Source organism: Myodes glareolus, chromosome 14, assembly GCF_982192425.1.
Source record: "Myodes glareolus chromosome 14, mMyoGla1.1, whole genome shotgun sequence".
NCBI lineage: Eukaryota > Metazoa > Chordata > Mammalia > Rodentia > Cricetidae > Myodes > Myodes glareolus.
The window spans coordinates 12,924,628-12,946,364 of NC_142039.1; the positions used below are offsets into that span (position 1 = coordinate 12,924,628).

The window sequence follows — 21,737 nt, forward strand, 5'->3', positions numbered from 1 at the left end:
CAGATAAGGCAATATTGATCAGTTAGTAAAAACCCTTGTCAGGCAACATTAATGACCTAAGTTTAATGCCCAGAATTGACTACCAAAAGTTCCCTGACCTCCAAATGCCCATCTTGGCAAAAGCATGCCTGCATAGCAGAGATAATTCGTCCTGTTCCGCCAGAGGGTCCAAGGAACCTGAGTTTGGTTCCCAGAACCCATGTCTGGTGGTTCACCATATCAGCACCTGTATCTCAAGGGAGCCTCCAATCCTCCATTCTGCATCCACACATGCACATACATCCATACAACTACACATACGAACATGTAACGAAAACAAATCTCTTAAATTTTAATGCTTAAAAGTCTAAATTTTGACATGGGAAAAATAATAACTGAGTGACATACTAAAAAAATCAGAGATTCTTGGCACTGTGGCATTTTTTTTCTGGATATGGAACCTAAGTTATTTTCACATTTTGACAGAACAGGGCATTATTGATTAGTTATTGGATCCTTGAAACAAATGAAGAAATGACTACCAGTCTGTTTTACAGCCCTAGAATCTGAAGCCCATGAGGCTAAATGATGCTCAGATTCAAACTCAGTGGCAGAGCTGGAGTCTCTGCCTGAATTGCTCAACTCCAAATGACAGACTTTTAACGTCATGGCTGCTATTGTCAAGGTAGAAGCAAGACAGTGTGCGCTAATTAGAAAAGACACAAGTAGGAAAACCAAGTGAATTGACAAGCTTACCAGTTCAAGACTGTCACTCTGTAAGATGAAACAGGCTCTCAAGACTGACTCAACCTTAATTCCCCAGCATGGAAGTTCAGTGCTAAGAAGGAATCTGTTTGACCCACAGAGAATCATGCAAATAATTCAACTGTTCTTTCCCAGGAGTTTAAGAAGCAGCCAACAGGATTGGTCAGCTGAACCATCATGTTTGGGTCATGAGACTGTATGCTAATCAATCCATATACCTGTCAGATAAATGGGAAGATACCTGATCACTGCCACATTCTCTCTGTGTGTGTGTATACAGATGAACGTGTGTATGCAAGGATGTATGCATGCGGATGAGAGCAGTGAACTCTGAATATTGTTCCTCCAGTGATGCCCACCTTGGTTTATGGTACTAGACCTCTTGCTGAGAACAGGGTTGGACTGTCTAGGCAGAAATATCCAGAAAATCTACCTGTCTCCATCTCCCCAGTGTTAGGTTGACAATACAATACCAATACAATAGCCAATATTTTTTGCATTTCTTTGAGAGTTGTTTATTTTATTTGCACAGGTATGCTGCCTACGTGTGTGTCTCTACCACACAGGTATCTGGTGCCTACAGAGGCCAGAAGAGGACATTAGACCTCTTGCAACTGGAGTTACGGGTGACTATGATCCACCATGTGGGTGCTAAGAGCCAAAGCCCTGTCCTCTGGAAGAGCAGCCAGTGCTCTCACCTGCTGAGCCATCCCTCTAGTCCCGTGTTCAGACTGTGTGTGGGTTCTGGGGGTTGACTTGGGTACTCACACGTGCTTGCAAGTCTGTCCCTGGCTGTACTACTTCCTGAGCCCTACAGTACACCATTTGCCAAACACCTATACACTTAAACAGCATTTTGTTGTTGCTAAGATTTTATCAGCCTGGCAAAGTTTACTGAGAAAACATCCTGAGAGGTCCTGTTACCTCAGAAGACAGAAGGTAAAGGGAGTGTTAGGGAGGAAGAACTGAAAGTCAAAGAGAGAGTGTCAAGAAGAACTTCTTGGACTCAACGTGACAACATTGTGAAAGAAGTAAATCTTGATTCATGACTAAGACACTTAGTTACTCAGTTAAGAGTATTTATTAAGTATTCAATAAACTGTGATTTTTCGAACTAAGAATTTTTATAAACTACAAAGATTAAATTTTTTTCCTTTTGTTTATATGTGTATGTGACTAGATGCAGTATGTGCATATGTGTATGAGTGTGCATGCGCGAGCGTGTGTGTTTGTGTGTGTGTACATATAGAAGCCAGAGGTCAACTTTAGGGGCCTTCCACAATTCACTTTCTTTCTCTCTTTTTTTAAAAAAATAAAATGTAATTTTTTCCTTTGTTCAAAATACTTTTTTCTTATGCAATATATCTTTATTACAGTTTCCTCTCCTTCTATTTTTCCCAGTTCCTTCCTACTTCTCCATTCAGATCTACTCCCTTTCTGTCTCTCATTAGAAAAAAAAAAACCAGGATTTTCCAAGATAATAACAAAATATAATGTAATAAAATAAAACAAATTATTGGACAGGACAAACAGAAGGAAAAGAGTTTGGGAGAAGATAAAAGAACTAGAGACACACTCAGGGGTCCCACAATAACACCGAACTGGAAACCATAATAGATACACAGAGGGCCTGGTGCACACTCATGCAGGCCCTGTGCGTGTTGCTTTTGGTCTCTGTGAGTTCACATGAGTTCTGTCTTGATATCCTCCATCACCTCTGACTCTTATACTTTTTCAACCTTGTCTTCTGGGGGTTCCTTGAACCCTGCGGGTAGGGATTAGATGGAGACTTTCCATTTAGGGCTGAGTGTTCCAAGGTCTCTCGCTCTCTGCATAATATCTGGATGTATTCTTTGTATTCTCTTTGTATTCTCTGAGTGTGGCTGAGCAACAGGGTAGATAGCACAGGAACTTAGGAAAAGAAGAAGCAACAAAATAACTCCTAGAGACATTCACTTATGCTCATAGATCAGTGTCTTCCACTTTCTTTTTTTTAATTTTTAATTTAAAAATTTTCAGACAATTTATCTTGACTACATTCTTTCATTTCCCCAAACTTCTCCCAGATCTCCCCCCTCCACCTTGCTACCCACCTAACTTGATATTTGTTCCCTCTCTTTGATTTTTTTGTTCACAAAAAGTAAACAACTAATTTTCATGTCTCACTGTTTTTCCTGTGCATGGTGTACTCTGGTCATCCGAATTTTATGATCAGTTTTCATGTTATTGACGTCCAGCCTTAGTAACTTATATTTATAACAATTTTACTTATTATTGCTACCACCAGTTTTTTTTTTTTTTTTTTTAGAAAAGGTCTCTCACTGAACCTAGAGCTCATTGGTTTGCTAAGGCTGGTTGATCACAAATTTCAGATCTGTCCTTCTCCAAACCCCTCTCTGTACCTACCTCAGCAACCCGGTGCCTGATTTTTCTGCTTGGGTGCTAGAGATCCATAAGAAAACGGATCTAGTACTTGTCTGTAACCCGTAGGTACCTCTTTACCCAAATTAGAAGCCACAGTGGCCTGAATAGGTAGTATTTCACAAACAATACTAAGAAAATGTGACATTTCATTACTTATTACTGCTTTAAAATCTGTAAAATTCTCTCTTTAAACTCAGATGTTCACTTCTATATTTCAGTAACTTTTAAAGAATTCAGTAGACTGTTGAAGAGATAGCTCAGCTGGTGGAGTACTTGCTGTGAAAGCATGCCAACCTGGGTTTGGTACCAGAAGTCACATTTTAAAAAAAAATTCTGGATGTGGATAGATGGAGACAGGCAGCAAGGATATAATGGGTAGCCAGCCAATCAAAATTATCAAGGACTAAACCTGTCGGGAATCTTGTTTCAAAAACAGAGGGAGCTCAGGTTAACTTCTGAGCTCTCTATGTATATGCTGCGGCGTAACAGTTTCCTCCAAGATTGAAACAGACCCTCCTGTAGAGAAGCTCTTTAAGAAGGGAAGCAAAGAACTCAAAACAGCTTTAGGAAGTCCCTGAAGCTGATCAGATTCACTAGGCCCCTCCCTGCCGGAGGAAACAAAGTTGAGAGTCCCTCTCAGACTAAGGAAGCTGAGCCGCAAAGAAGACTCTGTAGTCAGACCAAGCTACCTGGAAGAGATTTAGACCAATTGAGGCACCCAGGAAAGATACTCTTCCAACGTGTTGAGCCGCCTGGAGGCTGTGCAGTATGCTCCAGGTTCCCAACTTTTGTGAGCTGTTACCCATACTAGGTTGGGCTTTGGTGACACAGCTGTCTTTGAGTCATTTCTGCTTCTGTAAGTAGCCACTCAACCATATTTCTGTAAGTAACCCCAGTTAAATTCATTGGTTCACCAAGTTGGACTTTGGTGGTATCTGTACTTTGTTCTATTGTGGGTTCCCTATCTGAAGTGAATAGATTTGTGTGCTACATCTTCCCTAAAAAGTATTTTATTTTTCATATATATATGCGTGTGTGTGTGTGTGTGTACATGAAAGAAAGAAGTCAAGAGAAATTTTATTTCTTAGAGTATGCAATGGCATAGAGAATTCTCCTTTGCTCCACTTAGAAGACAAAGTTGTTTGTATGAACAACTAAATCTTGAAAGTTGTAAAAAGAAAGGGAGGTGCAAAACAAAATTACTGGGATATATATTACAAGAAAGCAGAAGGGGGTCCCTATTTGAGAGGATGGAGGGGACCAGCAAGAGAGGGGAAGGGAGGACAGAGTAAGCCAAGGGGATATCTATGCACTGAATATGACTGCAGCACATTAGTATAAAGGAAAAAGGGGGGAAACTAAAACCCTTTTGCCAACATTAAGAACATCGTGCACATTGCCAGCCTGACAAACGATTGCAAACTCAGCTTGTTTCAAGGCCAGGAAGTGGCACCGTAAGAAGTGATACATTAACCCGTCATAAATGGTCGCTGAGAGTTGCGCTATCTCAGAAGAGCTGTTGGTCAGAACACCGAGTACTCAGCTAGGGTTTGGTTTTGAAGAGATACTAGGAGTCTGTGTATATTTGGTGAAGTTGGGTCTGGAAACACCACATGCCATGCCAGCTCAGTGGAGACTAGTTTAGATTTGGGGGTGTCATCCTGATTTCCAGGGTGACTGGCTCGAACTATGAAGTAGAGCTCTCTGTCTCCCAGTGGGGTAAAAGAGGGGTGAAGAGGCCAAGAAACATCTGGGCCATTGGAGCAGAGGAGCAGTGGACTACCAAGAACAGAAACACCATGAGTTCACATCTGGCCCCAGGACTAACATCCTTCCCGTGTTAACACTGCTTAAATGTCTTCTTGCAGCTGACATTCCTTTTCTTGCTGTAGTTGTTGGTTCTGTTTGGGCAAAGTTGTATGTGTATGAGCAAAATGAAGCTTAGAGAATACAATATACTCATTCTCTGGGAGGCTCAAGGTGCCCTGAACCAATTGAAAACCATAGTGAATTTGTGTTAGTGGCTGAAATAGCTTTCTGTCTTCACTGTACCAAGTGAACAATTAAACAGCATTATTTTGATAACAGGGAGACATTTCAGGTGTGATTTTTGCCTGCTTTACTTCACCATTTACTTGTATTGATTTATTTCAACTTCTCACTTACTCCCCTGATGTCTGTGAAGGCTTTTGTGGAGAAAAAAAGATACACCAGAGAAAAAGGGTAGTGAAGCACTTTTAGGTGACATGTATTCCTCTTGCAAAGAAAAGAAGGCAATACATTATGTACATAGAATGAAGAAAGATAATAGGGAGGCGCGTGGGGAAGGGAACTTAAAAAGCCAGGAATGAAGTGAATACTAAAAGTCACAAATTAGACCCCCAACTGCCTCTTCTGATCAAACAAATGTTAGAGAACCACATAAAGCTGGGCGTGGTGTATACACTTATAATCCTAACACTTAGGAGTTTGAGGCAGGAGGATCACCATGAATTCAAGGGCAGTCTGCAAAGCAGTGAAATAATGTAAAAGCAATGCAAATCCATGCTGCAAGATTTTGTCTCCAAAAGTAAAAAGGCAACCAGATAAACAAAATCACTGCACCAGGCCTAAGTTAGACTTTAGAAAATAATGAAGCAAATAGCATGGAAACGGACCTCACAGTAATGACGCTGAGTCTCCTGTAGTCAAGGCAACTAGGCTAAAATAATACACGATGGTGAAACTTGAAAAGGAAAGTACAGCCATCCCATGGGATTGGTTCCTAGAATGTTCACGGAATGCCAGATCCAAGGACGTTCTAGCTCGTAATAGAAATGATGCAACATTTACAAATAGGTTATTTATATCCTCCTGTAGAGTTTAAATCTTCTCTCTATTCCTAGTAAATATGATACAGCAAGAATGTTCGATGACTGTTATGATATATATTTTTTAAAGAATGATAAAATAATTCAGTGTGTGGTCAATGCACCTGTAGTTTTTCTCAGACATTTGCTTTTTGATATGTGCTCCTGTGTGTGCACACTAGCAAGTGGGTGCCGTACTCAGCTGTGCGCCTGTGTGTGCACACTAGCAAGTGGGTGCCATACTCACCTGCTCTCTACCTTATTTTTTTGTCAGGCAGAATATTTCACTGAACCTAGAGCTAACAGATTCAGATAGACTGGACGGCCAGCTAATTTTCTTGTCTCCACTGTCCCAGCTCTGGGATTACAAGCCCCTGACTTTTTAGATATGGATTCTCGGGGTTTGAACTTGGGTTTGCCTGCCTGCACAGCAAGCACATTGCCCACTGAGCCATCACCCCAGACCTCTCCAACATTTCTGATGTAAGGTTGGTGAATCTGTAGAAGCAGAAACCATGGCTGGTGGGGAAGACAGGGCAACTGTATAGTCTGTGATGAAATGCAATCACGGGGGTCTCCAAACAGCCACAGGAGTCAAGGGGAGAGCTCATCTGAGCAGTGGCAGATGCAGAAGGAACTTGACAGGAAATGGGAATATCCTTCAGTTATCAGAAATGAAAAGTGTTGCTGAGACACTGGAAAAGCAGAATGGAGATGCGGTGGGGAGCTAACTTTCTTTCTTCTGTGCACCAGGCACAATTCTAAGCTCTTTGTTTTAAAAAGAAAAAACCCAACCATATGAAGAACATTGCTTTCTCCTTACAATAGTGAGCTAAGTGAGATACAGAGAGATTAAGCGCTACTTCCAGTGTCACGAAATTTACAAGCAGAAAGAACAGAACTAGAGTCCCAATCACTATACAACAATCTCTGCAGCAGACATAGATTAAATAAAACCTTTGGGGCCAAGATTAATGTTTTAGACTTTATTCTGAGTTAGGTAGTAGAAACTTAAAAAAAAAAAGGATCTGAGCAAGAGAAAAACCCACATAAAGGAGAAAAGAGGTCAAAGAGGACCAGTGAGGTCAGCAAAGACACAACTGACAGTAAGAGCTCAATTCTCCAGACACAAGGAATTACTCAGAAAAAAGTGGTATTAGTCTTTCAACAGTCTCTAAACTCTTTTCTCCGAGAGTAACACATTCTAAAGAAAACTAATCTATGATTCACACAGAACACTGTGGGGAACTACAGAAAATTAACTGTTGTTTTAATATTTCTTTAAAAAAAACAGGCAGTCACAAAGCTTGCTTCGGCATAACACTTTTAGAAGACAGGAGGAAGAGAAGGCAACACATTTGAATGTGTGCCAGAGGAAATAATGGGCATTGTAATTTTCACACTACAGACTCCTTGGGGCAGGAAAGACAAACAATAATACCAACTAACCAATGATGAGGTGGGCCTCCTACCTCACAAGGCCCCTTCAAAGTAGGACTGGGTCGATATCCAAGATCATTGACTAGTGTGTGACCCCTACAACAGCTACAGATGTGTTGAAAAACAAAAGGCAAAAATAGCTTAACAAAACTTTAAGCTATTTGGAGAAGAACAGAAAGTCAAGAAGGTGAAGCAAACCGTGAGTAGAAACTTGTTACACTGTGGTTGTGGGTAGCTTGGTGCCTATGGGGAAAGTCCGAAAGTTTGAGAAATAGGGTAACACAGCTGTCTTAACAAAATCATGAGAGGATCCCTTGTATTTTCCCATCCTCACCACAAAGAAGAATACACCCCAGGTCCCCAGATAGAATAGAATACACCCCAGGTCCCCAGATAGAATATCTGGAGTAGAGGCAGCTTATACTCTCCAACAAGAGCTCACAGTGTGCACCAACTCCCAATTCTGTGATAGTAGTCAGGGATTCATCTTGGTTTGTGCATTGGTCTTTGTAGATATATTTACAACACAGAAACTGGCAAGTACTACGAATCGGGGGTTGGGAGGTGGCTCTTAGCTAAAGAGTTTGCTATACAGGCAGAGGGACCTGAGTTTCGATCCCAAACACCCACATAAAAGATGCTGGGGAGGCAGAGACTGGAAAATCATGAGGGGTCACTGGCCAGTCAGTCTAGCAAAACTGGCAAGCTCTAGATTTAGTGAGAGACCCTGTCAAAAAAAAAAAAAACCCTAGGTAGATGACTGAGTTGGACATCCTGACACTGATTTCTGCTCTCCACATGTACACACACACGTGCCTACGCACCATCACACACATACACACATGCACACATACATATGAACATGTCTACACACACAAACACAAAACTAGAAGTCAGCTTCCCCCCCTTAGAGTTCTACCCTGGAGAGCAGCTGGTTAAACACTGACCAACATAATATCGACTGTTTCCAAAACCATATGAAATTTTCCCCGAAATGATGAAAGAGAAGAGGGAGAAAAGCAAGAGGTGGAAGAGCAGAAGAGGAAGAAGAAGGCTTGAGAGATGATGGTAATGAAGCAAAGGAGCAACAGCTCAAGGCAACCAGCCCACCATGGTTTCGAGAAGCGCTCGTGAGCACACATTCCTAGCTGTGAAAGAGCTGCGCCAATCCCATGCAACAGATGATGCATTGTTATTCAGAAAAATCAGAAAGCCCAGTGTCCACTTTCAGTTCCCTGTTGAGCACTGCATGAGTCTGCTCATAAAAGCATGTGCCATCTCTGGGTTTTAGGCAGTGGGAGCTGTTAAAGGGACTGGAAGGCTGGAGGGGTAGAGGCCCTCTTCTCCACTGCCCCTGCTTCCCAGATGGGCCTAACACCGACCAAGAGCTGCTGAAACCTAGGGCAACCGTGTTTGGAAGAAGTGATTCCATTTTTGGAATGTTGAAAAAGCTTCCAGATCAGAACTTCCTCGCCCCCAGCTTCTCATGCAGGCTGTTCTGGCTTTGCTCCACAGTTAAAATAAGGTTGGAAAATAGGGGTGCCTTACTATGTGTATAAACAGGAAAATCACAATGAATGCATTTATAGCATATGTATTCCTAAATATGTTATATATATATATATATATATAATGTAAAATAACGTGCCAAATATTTTTTAAGTATTTTTAAACCTTTGTAGGTGAAACTCTTAGTATTTCCTGTATTGTTGCAAATAATTGGGGGATTCAAATGTCTAGATAGAGACTAGAGTTAGAAATGCTGATAGGAACCCCAGCTGAGTGACAGATGGTGACACACAGGAAAATGAACTCATTCCCTGTCTTCAGAGCCCCCCTCTCAGCTTTATTTACACACACCCAGTGGCGTCTGTTAGCACCGGGGAACATCGAGCCTCCTGGGAAAGAAACGACTCACAGTAAGGTAGCAAGCCAAAGCGTGAAAGCATGGTCCAAAAACGACGCGACAGACAAAAGCACTCCAGAGTCGTGCATAGTCTCTAGCACTCAGATCGGCCCCGGGCCCCTTCTTACACAGGCTGTAAGACTGAGTTCCTTATCAAGCCCTCGAGAACATCAGGAAACCTGGTGCGGTGGTCTGAGAACCTATGTAGCTCTACGGTGAGAGATGTGGCATGGACTTGGACCCAGAAAAGAATGACAGCATAGTGCAGAGTTTGCATAGCCCCACGGAACCCAGGGAGACAAAGAGCTTCCACCGGCAGCAGCTGTCATTCACCCTACTGCAGAGGCCTCTCGGATTCAAGCAGCCCTTAGGGTCCTGGAGCTGGGGAACGAAAGTGCTGATGTGTTTACTATTCCGAGAAGACTGGAAGCTCATAGAAAGCAGCTTTTCCTCATTTCCCCCAGACCAACCATGCACACCCAGTGAAATGGGGGCCGTGGTGGAAGCAGAGCAGAAGAAAAACAAGGTTCCCAGAGATAGGATCCCACCTTCCACATGCTCACAATGTAAACAGAGAGCGAACATGTGCTCATTGTGCAAACAGTTCCCACTGTCTAAGGTAAGAACATGGAGACATGGAAACTCAATAGCCCAAGCCTGGCATCTTAACCTTGTCTCAGTTAATATAGCTGTGGAAAACGGAGCTTGCTATTTATTGTAAAGGAATACACACTGCATTCTTTATATATCCCTTTACTTTTATCTCTCTGAAAAATCTTAATATTTATTTCCAAAGTATATTGTAGTCTTGTTTTGTATGCTATAATTGTCATGGCTCCTCGCCCACTGCAGGCAGAAGTAAGCATTTTGTAACACACTATTAAAAGCATCTAAGGCTGAAGCTGTGGAGATGGCTCGGGAAGCACAGCATGTGTTTGCTGGCATTAGGACCTGAATTTGACCAATGCCAACATACTATGGGGAAAGGTTGGTACACGCTAATCTTTATACAGGGAGGGCGGAGGCAGACACATCCCTGGGAATTCCTGATAAGTCAGCCTAGTCCAGTTAGTGAACCCCAAATCAGTAAAAGGCTAGGTCTCAAAATTCAAGGTGAACAGTTCCTGAGGACTAACAGTGAAGATTGAACTCTGACCTCCAGACACAGCACAAACCATACACACACACACACACACACACACACACACACACATAGAGAGAGAGAGAGAGAGAGAGAGGGAGAGAGAGAGAGAGAGAGAGAGAGAGAGAGAGAGCCAACCTTATCAAATGGAGCCTAAACTCAAGGCGATTTAGCACTGATGCCCTATATCTGCTGGTATAAGGCTGACGCTTGGAGCTCTAATACTGACAGCCAGTGCGTCATTAGGAGACAAAATCAGAAATGTCACTCTACTCTCCCCCATAGTCCTGGAAATGGTCACTTATTTCTCCAGAAAAGGAAAAAAAAATCCTAGAACTACAGTGTTCTGAAACTTCCTTCTCTGTAGCAAAGGGACAGCAAGGAAGGAAACAGACTCATTCTTGGCATAGCCCTGAACACAGTGTTCCTCAGACTCAGTCCCAAGCAATTGCAAAACCACACATCATAGAAATCCAGCTCACACTGTATGTGTGCATATTGTTTAATAAGCTGTTCCCTAAGAAGAAGCAAAGAGGAACTCAAAATGACATTTTTATTCAGAAAAAAAAATATCCTGTGCCCCTTCCTGTTTGTGGGAGTTTAATACATATACAGAATCTATTGTGATTACATTCATCCCATTGCTCTCTGGGATCCCTACTCCTTCCCTTTGACACCATTCTTCCTTCCTGAATCCCCACTGGCTGGATCAGTACAGAAAATGACACCTCTTTTCACTTTGTTTCTTTCAACCTCAATATAAAACCACATATTTTATATTCAATTTAGTTAAAGTGGGATGAGCTGCATTCTAAAGAAATTTGGGAGGTAATGAAGTCCTTTGGATTTGGATCTAGTCCCTCAGAGTTGACGTGGTATAGTCCCTACTACTCCCTGTCTCATCTGAGTAGAAACTTAGTGACGTGGGGCGCTTTAAAAAGGTTGCAGGTGGCAGAGAGTGTCTGCCTGTGTTTGGGTCAGTGAGTACATATGGGCTCTCATTTTTTAAATTTATTTTTTTCATACACACTACATTCTGATCCTCCCCCAGCTCCTCCCAGTTCCTCTCCACTCCGCTTCATGTTCTTTCTTCCTCTCAACCCCCCAAAAGACAAAAATCAAAAGTAAATAAACAACCAAAAAAACTCCAATAACACAAAGTAATATAGAACAAAAAGTGCACAAAAAAACCATGTGTTAGCCAACTACTCCCTGGCAAAGGACCTGCTGTCAAGAGTCGCTGAGAGACCCAATGGCACTCGGTTAGAGAAAACACTTGGCTTTGGCAGAGGGTATCAATCACAAAGAGCTTCCTGTTTGGGGGTGGGACTTTGTGTCCATTTCCCCTTCTCAGTTCTGGGATGTTGTCTGGTTTGAACCTGTGTGGGTCTTGGGCGTGCTGTCACAGTTCCTGTGGGTTCCCTTGTGCATCAGCCCAGTTGGGTCTGGACGACACTGCCACTATCTCTAGCACTTAGGATCTTTCTGCCTCCTCTTTGGCATCGATCCCTGAGCCCTGAAGGAAGAGGTCTAGCAAACACCACTCAGGGTGCTTTTTATTTTGATGTCTTACTTTATAGTCCATGCTGACTGTCTTCCTGCCTCACTATCCAAGTGGTGGAAATACAGCATGGAACATGCATACTAAGTTTGAAGAGACTCTCTTGGGGGGTTGACTTTTAAGGCGCCTCATATATGTTAAAAAGTGGTTTTGGGTTCAGCACAAATAACTTAAAAGTCCCACAGTATTACCATTGTCATTCAGTTAAGACTTTATGTTTGGGGGCTGGGGGTTTAGTTTGGTGGTAGAACATGTGGTTAGTGTATACAAGGACATAGGTTCACTCTACAGCACAGAAACAGGAAGACGAGTTTAAGGAGGAGGAGAGTGAGGAGGAGGGAGAGATGGGAATTACATTTTGATAAATACTATCAGGAAGACAGCCAGAGCAAGGGTTCCTTTCTTCCTTCCCTACAAGCTGCTGAAGCTGGATCAGTTAGGTCATTCCCCCTTTTCTACAGCTGATGTGCAGATTTCTCAGCATTGCTGAACAAAGTCGCATACTGCCAATTGGAAGCAGAAGAAATTCTTTCCACATTGTTCCCAACAAGTTGCTCATGACCCTGTTAACCTCTCCCTTGTCTGCATCACCCCTGTTCCCCCTAACATGAGCCCGGGGCTTCCCTAATTGCACACTCCCCCTCCAGCCATCTCTATTGCTCTCCACACTAAGTGTGCATCCTATTGCATGAGGACGTTGTGGCAACATCGCGGTCAGCTACCCCCGGTTTATTTCTCCCTTTTCTTATTTTCACAGCTGAAAGCCAGCTAGGAAGCTTTAAAAGTCACTAGTCCTGTGGGCAAACATTAAACAACAGAATAATCTAAAACCTCTAAAACAACTGCTGGAGCCACAGCCTTGCTGCTCAAAATACACGTTAGCTGTCGCTGGATGCAGCCTGGGTTGCAAAAACACAAGACCCCTTAATTGATCCTAATAGATCGCTGGGGATGAGTGCAGCCGCTCTTAATTCAAGACACACAAAGTCTCATCTGGTGAGGTTTTTCTTTTTAACAATCTACACATGTGCAGTCTGGCCCCAGAAGCTCTAGCTCAACCACTGGAATACTTAGCTCTAATATCTTTAATGTACTCTATTAATGAATTTATTGTAATTTTATGTGTGTGTGTGTGTGTGTATAATATACACATGCATGCAGAGCACAGAGGAGGATACTGAGCATCTCTCACACTCGCCTAAGTCCCTTAAATCAGAGCTTCGCACTGAATCTGAAGTTGGCCGGCTGGCAGCCATTAGCCTCCAAGTTCCTCCTGTCTTACAGGCCACAGTACTGTAGTTACGGACACGTGAGGAGCCTCCCTGACACCCAAACACACGAACATCCATGACTAGCTTTTTATGTGGGTGCTGAGGATTTGAACTCATATGTCCTTGCTTAGGAAGCAAGTGTTCTTACCTACTGAGCTATCTCCCCAACTGCTGTAGGTGATTTTATATGCTACAGCCATCAGAAAAGTAGAACTAGAAGAGGCATAAGTTGAAAACCTCTACTGAGTTAAGTAAATTAATGTATTACCTTACTTAATTTATTAACTATTTGTGAATCAGCAAATTCATAGCCTATACAGAATTCAATAGGCAGGGTCTTCCTGTGTAGCAAAGACTGACATGTAACTTAGGATTGGTTCTCTTGCCTGAGACAGTGGAGTACTAAAATTCCAAGGGCAGCCATCAGGCCCAGGCCCACTTCTCCTCATTAGACTTCATCAGACTTAGTTTTCATGTAGAGAAAAAGAAGACTTTTAACCATAATGACAAAGACCAAACCAATAAGGAGAAATTGGTAGCCTAAACCAAGAAGAAAGTAAAATTTCTTTCTATCAGAACCACCATGGCAAAATTGAAAGGCACTGATGCTGTAGCTATGGCAGGCAGAACTTAGCTTCCCTAACATTCATGCCATGACCACCCAGTGCAAAAAAAAATCATATTTCATTACTAAGAACTAAAAGTTACCAATGAAACAAAGCTATGCTGACTAACTATAATTTTAACTAACATAACCTCTGAAAGTCATACGATACATTTTGCCTCTGGAATTGGCAAAAGCAGGATAAAAGACAAAGTCGAGAAGGCAAGTGTGTGTGCTGGCCCTACTACATAGGAAGTGAATTGGAGCATTTGGAGAGAGCCATTTGGCTACATATATTAAAAGTCCTACAATCTTATGTGAACCTTGCGTCAGAAATCCTACACAGGAGCGTGGAACCTAAAGAAATATTTGCCTGAGCTACTGAGGTCCCTGCAGTGCTTAGCCCGGGGCTGGAAGTCAAAAGGAAGGCACGAAGGAGCTGGACTAGAGCCCTTGTGAGCAGATTTATTAGAAAACCTTACCCTGCCAACATCATACCTGGCACCACCTTCGCTCTGCAGAGCGCTGAGGTTTTCCACGCAAATAGCCCGCTGACCTCATCTCCAGCAAGCCTCTGAGTGCGCAGAAAACTGGAATGCAGTCCAGCCACTATTACCACACACCGCCCTGGCTTCCCGTCCCCTTCTATATTTCCCTGTGTGAGCCGCCAGCCTGTAGTAGTCCCTGTCTTCTGGCAACGTGGTTGCCAAGGAGTCTGGGCATGAACAGATGCTCCAGGTCTTCTGAGGACACTCTGCAGTCATCATCCTGATATCTTTAGGCTACAGTCCAGAGGTGCTTAACTCTTTCCTGTAGTGAGGGGCTGCGGGCAGGCCTGCTTTTCATCCTGCCCAGCTCCCGCACGGCTAGCTTAGCCCCAGAAATAATAACACATAAGTTGCATTCATTTAAATACTGCCTGGCCCATTATCTCTAGAGAGTTAGTTACTGGCTAACTCTCACATCTTGATTAACCCATTTTTAATAATCTGTATAGTACCATGAGGTGTGGCTTACCGGGAAAGATTCAGCATGTCTGACCTGGTGGCTGGCTCCATGGTGTCTGCCTCATAGCCCTCTTCCCAGCATTCTGTTCTGTTTACTCCACCTACCTAATTTTCTGTCCTATCAAGGGGCCAAGGCAGTCTCTTTATTGACCAATGAAAATAACACAATAGACAGATAACCCTCCTCCATCATTTCCCCTTTTTCTGTTTAAATAAAAATGAAAGGCTTTCATTTTAACACAGTAAAATTATATATAACAAAACACTTATCAAGCAAGAATTACAGTCAGCTTCTGTTTGTCCATTCACCTCCCTGAGAGCCTTCTAATTTCCCCACACAGCACAGGGTCACTTTAAATCAGGTCACTTGCACTGCACCACACATGTGCTCTGCCCTTAATGTGTCTTCTCCTTCCTGGGCCAAACAAACATTGCTTGACTTGCTCTAACCACGGCCCTGTCCTTCTGTAATAACAATGCCTGTAATAGAAAGATTTTTAAAAAGAACAAATCACAAATCTAGGTGCCCAACAAGAGGAGACTTAAATGCAATGTAAGTCATTAATATAATGGAGTATTTTTGACCAATAAAAATGGTGATAACATTGATAAAAATAACAAGAATAACAAGTCCACTATACACTGTAGGAGAAAAATCACAAAATAAGTTGCTTTAACTGAATATGTAACAAGAGCCCATCAATCGTAAATCTCTAATTTGTATCATATAGTTATAGTTGGTTAATTTGTTTCCCTTTTTAGGACCTTTATAGTATAACCTCTTTAAATGAATATATATTGTTTTTGAAAAAACAAAGTTTCAATGAAAGATTCAAAATATTGTAATGAAAAAGTTGCGTGATTTTCAAGAGCACTGTGCCGCGACCCTGTGTATTCCATCGGGAAAGGCTTGCTGGGCCTACAGGCTGAGCAGGCGTAGGTTCTGAGCATCAGGAGCCACGCCGAGGCTTTGAGGCTCCTTCTGCCCTTAGATGGTACAGAGCCATGCTTTCCTGGAAGCTGGGTCTACAGAGCGACCAGGCTGCTTCAGTCACGACACCGCCCTACAGGAGGCTCAGTCTACAGCTCTACACCGCCCTACAGGAGGCTCGGTCTACAGCTCGGAACAAGCTCCTGGATTAGTGGTCTTCAAACCTTTGGCAGGAAAACCTCTTGTTATCTCCAGACAGAACTTTATGTAAAACATCTCCTAAACAAAAGCCCTGTTGTCTGGCTGAAGCAGGGACCACGACTGAGACCTTTGATCTTATTAAACCTCCTTCACTTCCTTCTCCAAGTCCTCTCCCCCAGAGTTTGCACGGCACCTCTTGAAGCTGTTTTGCAAGTTTGCAAAGTGACAAATCGACAGACTAGTCATAGATGGTTTTAAGAAGGCAAATTCTGTTCCAGTAAAAGGTTTGTTGACTGATGGTGTGACATCAAACCGAGTTACTTTTACTTCTCGAGCACGCCCATTCTTGACTTCCTTGAGGTCCAACCTTGGTCAATGGAGAAAGATTCCTCTCTGTGTACACCTACAAACTCCTGCAAAACTCAGACCTCTCCCTTGGTCTCTGTTGACCTCTAACCCCTTAGATGACCTGAGAGTTTTTTCACCTGTAGGTCCACATAGTATTTACACACAGACCCTATAGCACTTTAACAGTATACTCTTCACATTTTGTAACATGGGTTCCAAACTAGACTACAAACTCTACTCAGCTGAGCTCTGCTGATAGGACTAAAAACTCCCACTTACCCATTGATATTATTGTGTTTATGTCTGCATCTTCCTATTTCTATGGGGTTGAGAGATCTTGGTAGAGACAGGGGAGGAATCAAGTGATATATATCATTAGGATTCAGGCAATGGAATATCTATTATAAATCCTGAAGTAAGGAGACTTATGACTCCTCTAGAAAAGTTACTTCAAATGGAATCTGACTCTACTAGATCCAGTTTCAGGTCTATTGGTAGGAGAGAACAGTGTGTTGCCCAGTGGAAAGTAATGGGCATTACTTGAAATCCCTGAAACCCAGGCAACATGTTAGCACCTGTACATTCTACAGCCAAAGGGCTGTATTTCCAAACAAAACTTCCCATCTTCTGTTTGCAGCTTCTCCAGAAAAGTAAACTTTGGTGGAAGAAGTCAGTATTCCAGCTGGCAGTAAAAGAGACAATCTACCCAAATACAGAAAGTACACCAAGGCTCATTGCAGATGCTAAGCACAGGGCTAATCGTGTTTGGAGCAGAGCAGGGTAAGCAACCGCACGTCAAAGACAACTATGCTCAAAGCGGGACTTCTGGAAGAGTCACTAATCTGAACAGAATGACAGGAACACAGGAGACTCGGAAGGAGCTGGGGTCTGAAATGAGAACAAGAACAAGATGGCCACTGAAAGCAAAGAAGAAGTGGTTGGTACTCAGCAATCTGGACCCACAAGGAAGAGCATAAAAGAATCAGCACGAGTCGTCTCTTAAAGTAGGAGCAAGAACAAGATGGCAGAGGATGAGGAAGTAGAAGTGCCGTCATTAAAAGGAGAGCCAGCTACAAATGAGAGCTTTGGGCTATTTTTTTGCATTCTTGTCATTTGTTGTCATATCTGGACACACAGAGATTCATGTGCCAGCAGACTACTCCCATGGGGGTTCGTTTTAGGTGAAACACTGCACTTAGAAACCATGCTGTCATATTATTGGACACCTTGGCATTCTCGCTGGTGCACACCTGTAATTAAAGCCTCAGGTGATAGAGGCAAGAAGATTAGGAGCTAAAGGTCAGCCTGGACTACACAGCTAGCCTGTCTTTGCAAAAATGATTTTTAAAACCAATGTGTTTAAGCAGTAAGTTTCAGAGGATAAAGGAGAGTATACTATTGACTCAAAAATCATGGGATTTATTGTACTAATATGCATACTAAAATCTGAGTTAAAATCTACATAAATATTAAATATGGGTGACATTAATGTTTGTAAAGGCATTTTGAACAAGTTCTAGCTTTTAAAGTGTGATTTTATTATTGAATTGCAGAGCTATTACAGTGTATTTTAGTTAGCCCTCTTAAGTTTGGGCAGAAAAGGGCTGGGAGAGGGTCTCTCTCAATGAAGAAGTGCAGGACTTTGTTCTGTTCTAGTCCCCTTCCCAAACTGCTTTGAAAGCCTTTATTTAGTTTTATCACTGTTGGATACAGAATGTAGATTCCAACCATCACTATAGACAATAAAGTGCCACTAACTTATACTAAAAAAAAAATGTAGATGCATTTAAAAAAAAGAACTTTCGTTTGAGCAGAAAGTTCACACCAATATGCAAAATAAAGAATCCTCAAGAATAGAAAAATCTGAAAACAGATCTGCAGCTTTAAGGAACTATAGATGTCCCAAATTCTTAACTAAAGACACTTGGGTTTAGAGGGAGGCTGGAGCTTGGGAGAACTTTTCCTCAGCAGGCGGCCCCTGGACTACTAATGAATTGTCACCAGCATAATTTTGAACATAATGGTGCACAATCTCCTACCCAAGGACAAAGTCAAAGTGTAAGATGAAAGACTCTGCTTTCCTGGTGGTATACAGGACAATCTACCTTTCAATGTCCACAGCAAGAGTGACTGCACCATGGTTCTGTGTGGTCTGTAAATGGCTGGCTGTCTCTGCTGCTATCCTTGTCACTGTGAAGCCTTACTCCATCCACGTTGCAGGATGGTCTCCCAGTATCTGCTCATTTCAAGCATACTCTCGCAACAAAATTTGATTCTTATAATATAGCATGCCAGTCATTGTAGGCGGAGTTTCTCTGTGCCCCAGCAGTCCCTTCATAATAATCACACTGAGCCTTAATATTAATTATAAATGCTCGGTCAATAGCTCAGGCTTGTTGCTAATTGACTCTTACAACTTAGCCCATTTCTATTAACTTATGTGCTGCCCCGTACCTTGTGCCTTTTACCTCTATCCCATTTTGTGTGTCTGGCTTGTTCTCTGTCTAACTAGTGACTCCTCCCACTCTGCCCTTTCTCATCCCATCATTCTCAGTTGGGCTTTCCAACCTAATTTTATCCTGTTCAGCTATTGGACAGTCAGCTTGTTTATTAAACCAATCATAGCAACATATATTCACACAGTGCACAGAAGGATTATTCCACAGCAAATCATACTTTAGTACATGAAATAAACGGAACTGAAAAGAATTTATGTCTGAACAAAGAGTAATCAACTAATGAGATACATTTTTTAAGGCCAATCTATATTTAATTTCAATTTTTCCCTTAGTAGGAATGTGGTTTGTCTCTGTTTTACTAGTGTGAATATTTGCCTTTTTTAAAATCCATAATAGGCAATTCTCTAAGACATAAGTAGGATTTAAGCTCTTATACTCATTCTTGTAGCAAAGGTATTCAAACAAAGAGACTTTTTTGTTACTTTCATTGTTTGTTTTTTTGAGAAAGGATCTGTCTGTGTGACTCAGACTGGTTTTCAACTCTTCGCCCTCCCACCTCAGCTGAGAACATAGGTGTGTGCCATCAAACCAGGTTCAATTTTATTTTATTCTTTAAAATTTAAGGGCTTAAGAATATTTCTAAAATAATACGTCAATGTTTTCTTCCTAGAGCAAGTATTAAGCTTTAATGGTATTAAATATTTGATTATTTTACAGATCTATAGGCACTACCAATATACAAATAAGTAATAATGACTGATATTAAAGTATGTGTTAAAATATTTATGTCTAGGTATCTTCATTTTTAATCTTCTCTCAGTGGTGTTACCCCTAAGGAACACTGCCATTAATTGTTCATTAAGCAACAGGATAGCAGAAAGATAAAAGAGAAGTAAAGGGCTACTTACTCATTTGACGGCCTCTTAGAGGGTATATCCTGAGTCTCTCAATAATGTCAACAATGATCAGGGATAATAGAATCAGAGACACTGGCAGGTCAAGCAAGTCATCAGACGATGAAACTGAAACTGATCCGGTGGCATTCTTTTGAATCTGTTTTCAGAGAGTCATTTAAGCACATTTAATTAGTTTGCTTTATTTGTTCTAAATTCTGTCAATAGTCTGCAGACAGTACTAAATTTATTATAAATATATTTACTGAAAAATTAAAAGCTCTGTTTTTAGCTTCTTGGGTTTTAAACACAAGGCTTTGAACCATTTCTAAATATGCAAAGGGGTTTCACACAAGTGGAATCATTTTTTATTAAAAGTAGAGCCCCCCAGATGAATGAAAAATACAATAATAAAAGACTGTGTATATAAACCAGCTGGTAAAGCACTTACGTAGCATGCATGAGGCCCTGTATTTGATCCTCATTCCGTGTGTGTGTGTGTATCTTGGTGTATCTGTGCCTATGTCTGGGTGTCTGTGTTTCTGCATGTGGATGTGGTAGCTTGAAAGAAAACAGTCCCAAGGGAGTGATACTAATAGGAGGTGTGGCTTTGTTGGAGTAGGTGTGGCCTTGTTAGAGAAAGTGTGTCACTGTGGAGGTGGTCTTTGGGATCTCTTTTGCTTAAGCTTCGCTCAGGGTGACACTTAAACCATTTCCTGTTGCTTGCAAGATGTAGGACTCCCTACTTCTCCAGCACCATGTCTGCCTGCATGCGGCCATGCTCCCCACCATGATGATAGTGGACTGAACCTCTGAAACTGTAAGCTAACCTCCCCAATTAAATGTTTTTCTTATAAGGGTTGACATGGTCGTGGTCTTCACAGCAGTAGAAATCCTAAGGCACTGTATGTCTGTATGAATGAATGTGTGTGTGCATGTGTCTGTGTGTGTATGTCTGTGTCTCTCTGTGTGGATGTGTATGCATGTATATGTATGTAAGTGTGTGTGTGTGTCTCTGTGTGTATGTCTGTGTGTGTCTGTGGGTGGGTGTGTTTTCTCAGTAAAGGTGAAATAGACCACTCCTTCCAACTCTACTTCTAAACAGAGCCCTGAAAGAACCAGGTAAGCTCAGCTAAGCTTCCTTCTTCATCTGCTTGTGGTACCTATAAACACCCAACAAGCTTGGGTGCATCATATTCTTGGTGAAACATTGGAAGTTTTCTCTCAGAAACAAGACAAGATACCTTTGCAACCAATGCTAGTCAACTTTTCTTGGATATCTCAGAGAGTCTAATAAATCAAAAAAAACCAATAAAATTTACTAAAAGCAAAAAAAATTAAACATCACTTTTCATAAACTGTATAAACATATATGAAGAAAATGCTCCCAAATGAATCTATTCTTTTTAATTCCTGACAAAAAACAAAAATGAGATTTTTTAAAGATAAAACCATTAACTGCAACTTCAATCAGCAAGTCAATTAGAAAGCATATTCTGAAATGCATATGGAAATGAAAAGTGCAGACGTTATAGGTGGAAAGGAAGGTAGAACGATTTGCTCCTCTGGCTCTGTAGAACACTTATAAAGCTATAAAATAAGTCGTGAGGTGTGAGTTAGCACAGGACAAACAGCTAGGCAAAGTGGCAACACTAGATGCTTGGGGACAGGTCAAACACATGGACACCTGGCTTATAACAAAGAGAACTCTGTTGAAGGAGACAAAGGAGTTTTAAAGCATGGTTCTCTGTTCAATAGAAAAAAAAAACAACTTGACCCACCCCTGTACAACATAACAAGCAACCATTAAAGTCAGACTGTGGTTCTAAAAGAAGGAGAAGAAATACATTTTCCAAAAGATGAGCTAAGTTCATGATAAGATAAGATCTTTAGGACTTTGCAGTTTAGATTCGGAAATCTTAATTCTTTCACCAGAAGCATTTTACACAAATGAAAGA

The 21,737-nt window shown here is 41.7% G+C and overlaps 1 protein-coding gene across 1 annotated transcript in view; it reads right to left on the reverse strand.

The window, feature by feature from the left end:
- Nucleotides 1-21,737, reverse strand: part of Tmem236 (transmembrane protein 236) — a 44,437-nt gene that overhangs the window by 3,452 nt on the left and 19,248 nt on the right. Inside the window, exon 3 of the mRNA XM_048461154.3 lies at nt 19,795-19,939. Coding sequence (XP_048317111.3) covers nt 19,795-19,939 — 145 coding nt within the window. The remainder of the gene's footprint in view (nt 1-19,794; nt 19,940-21,737) is intronic.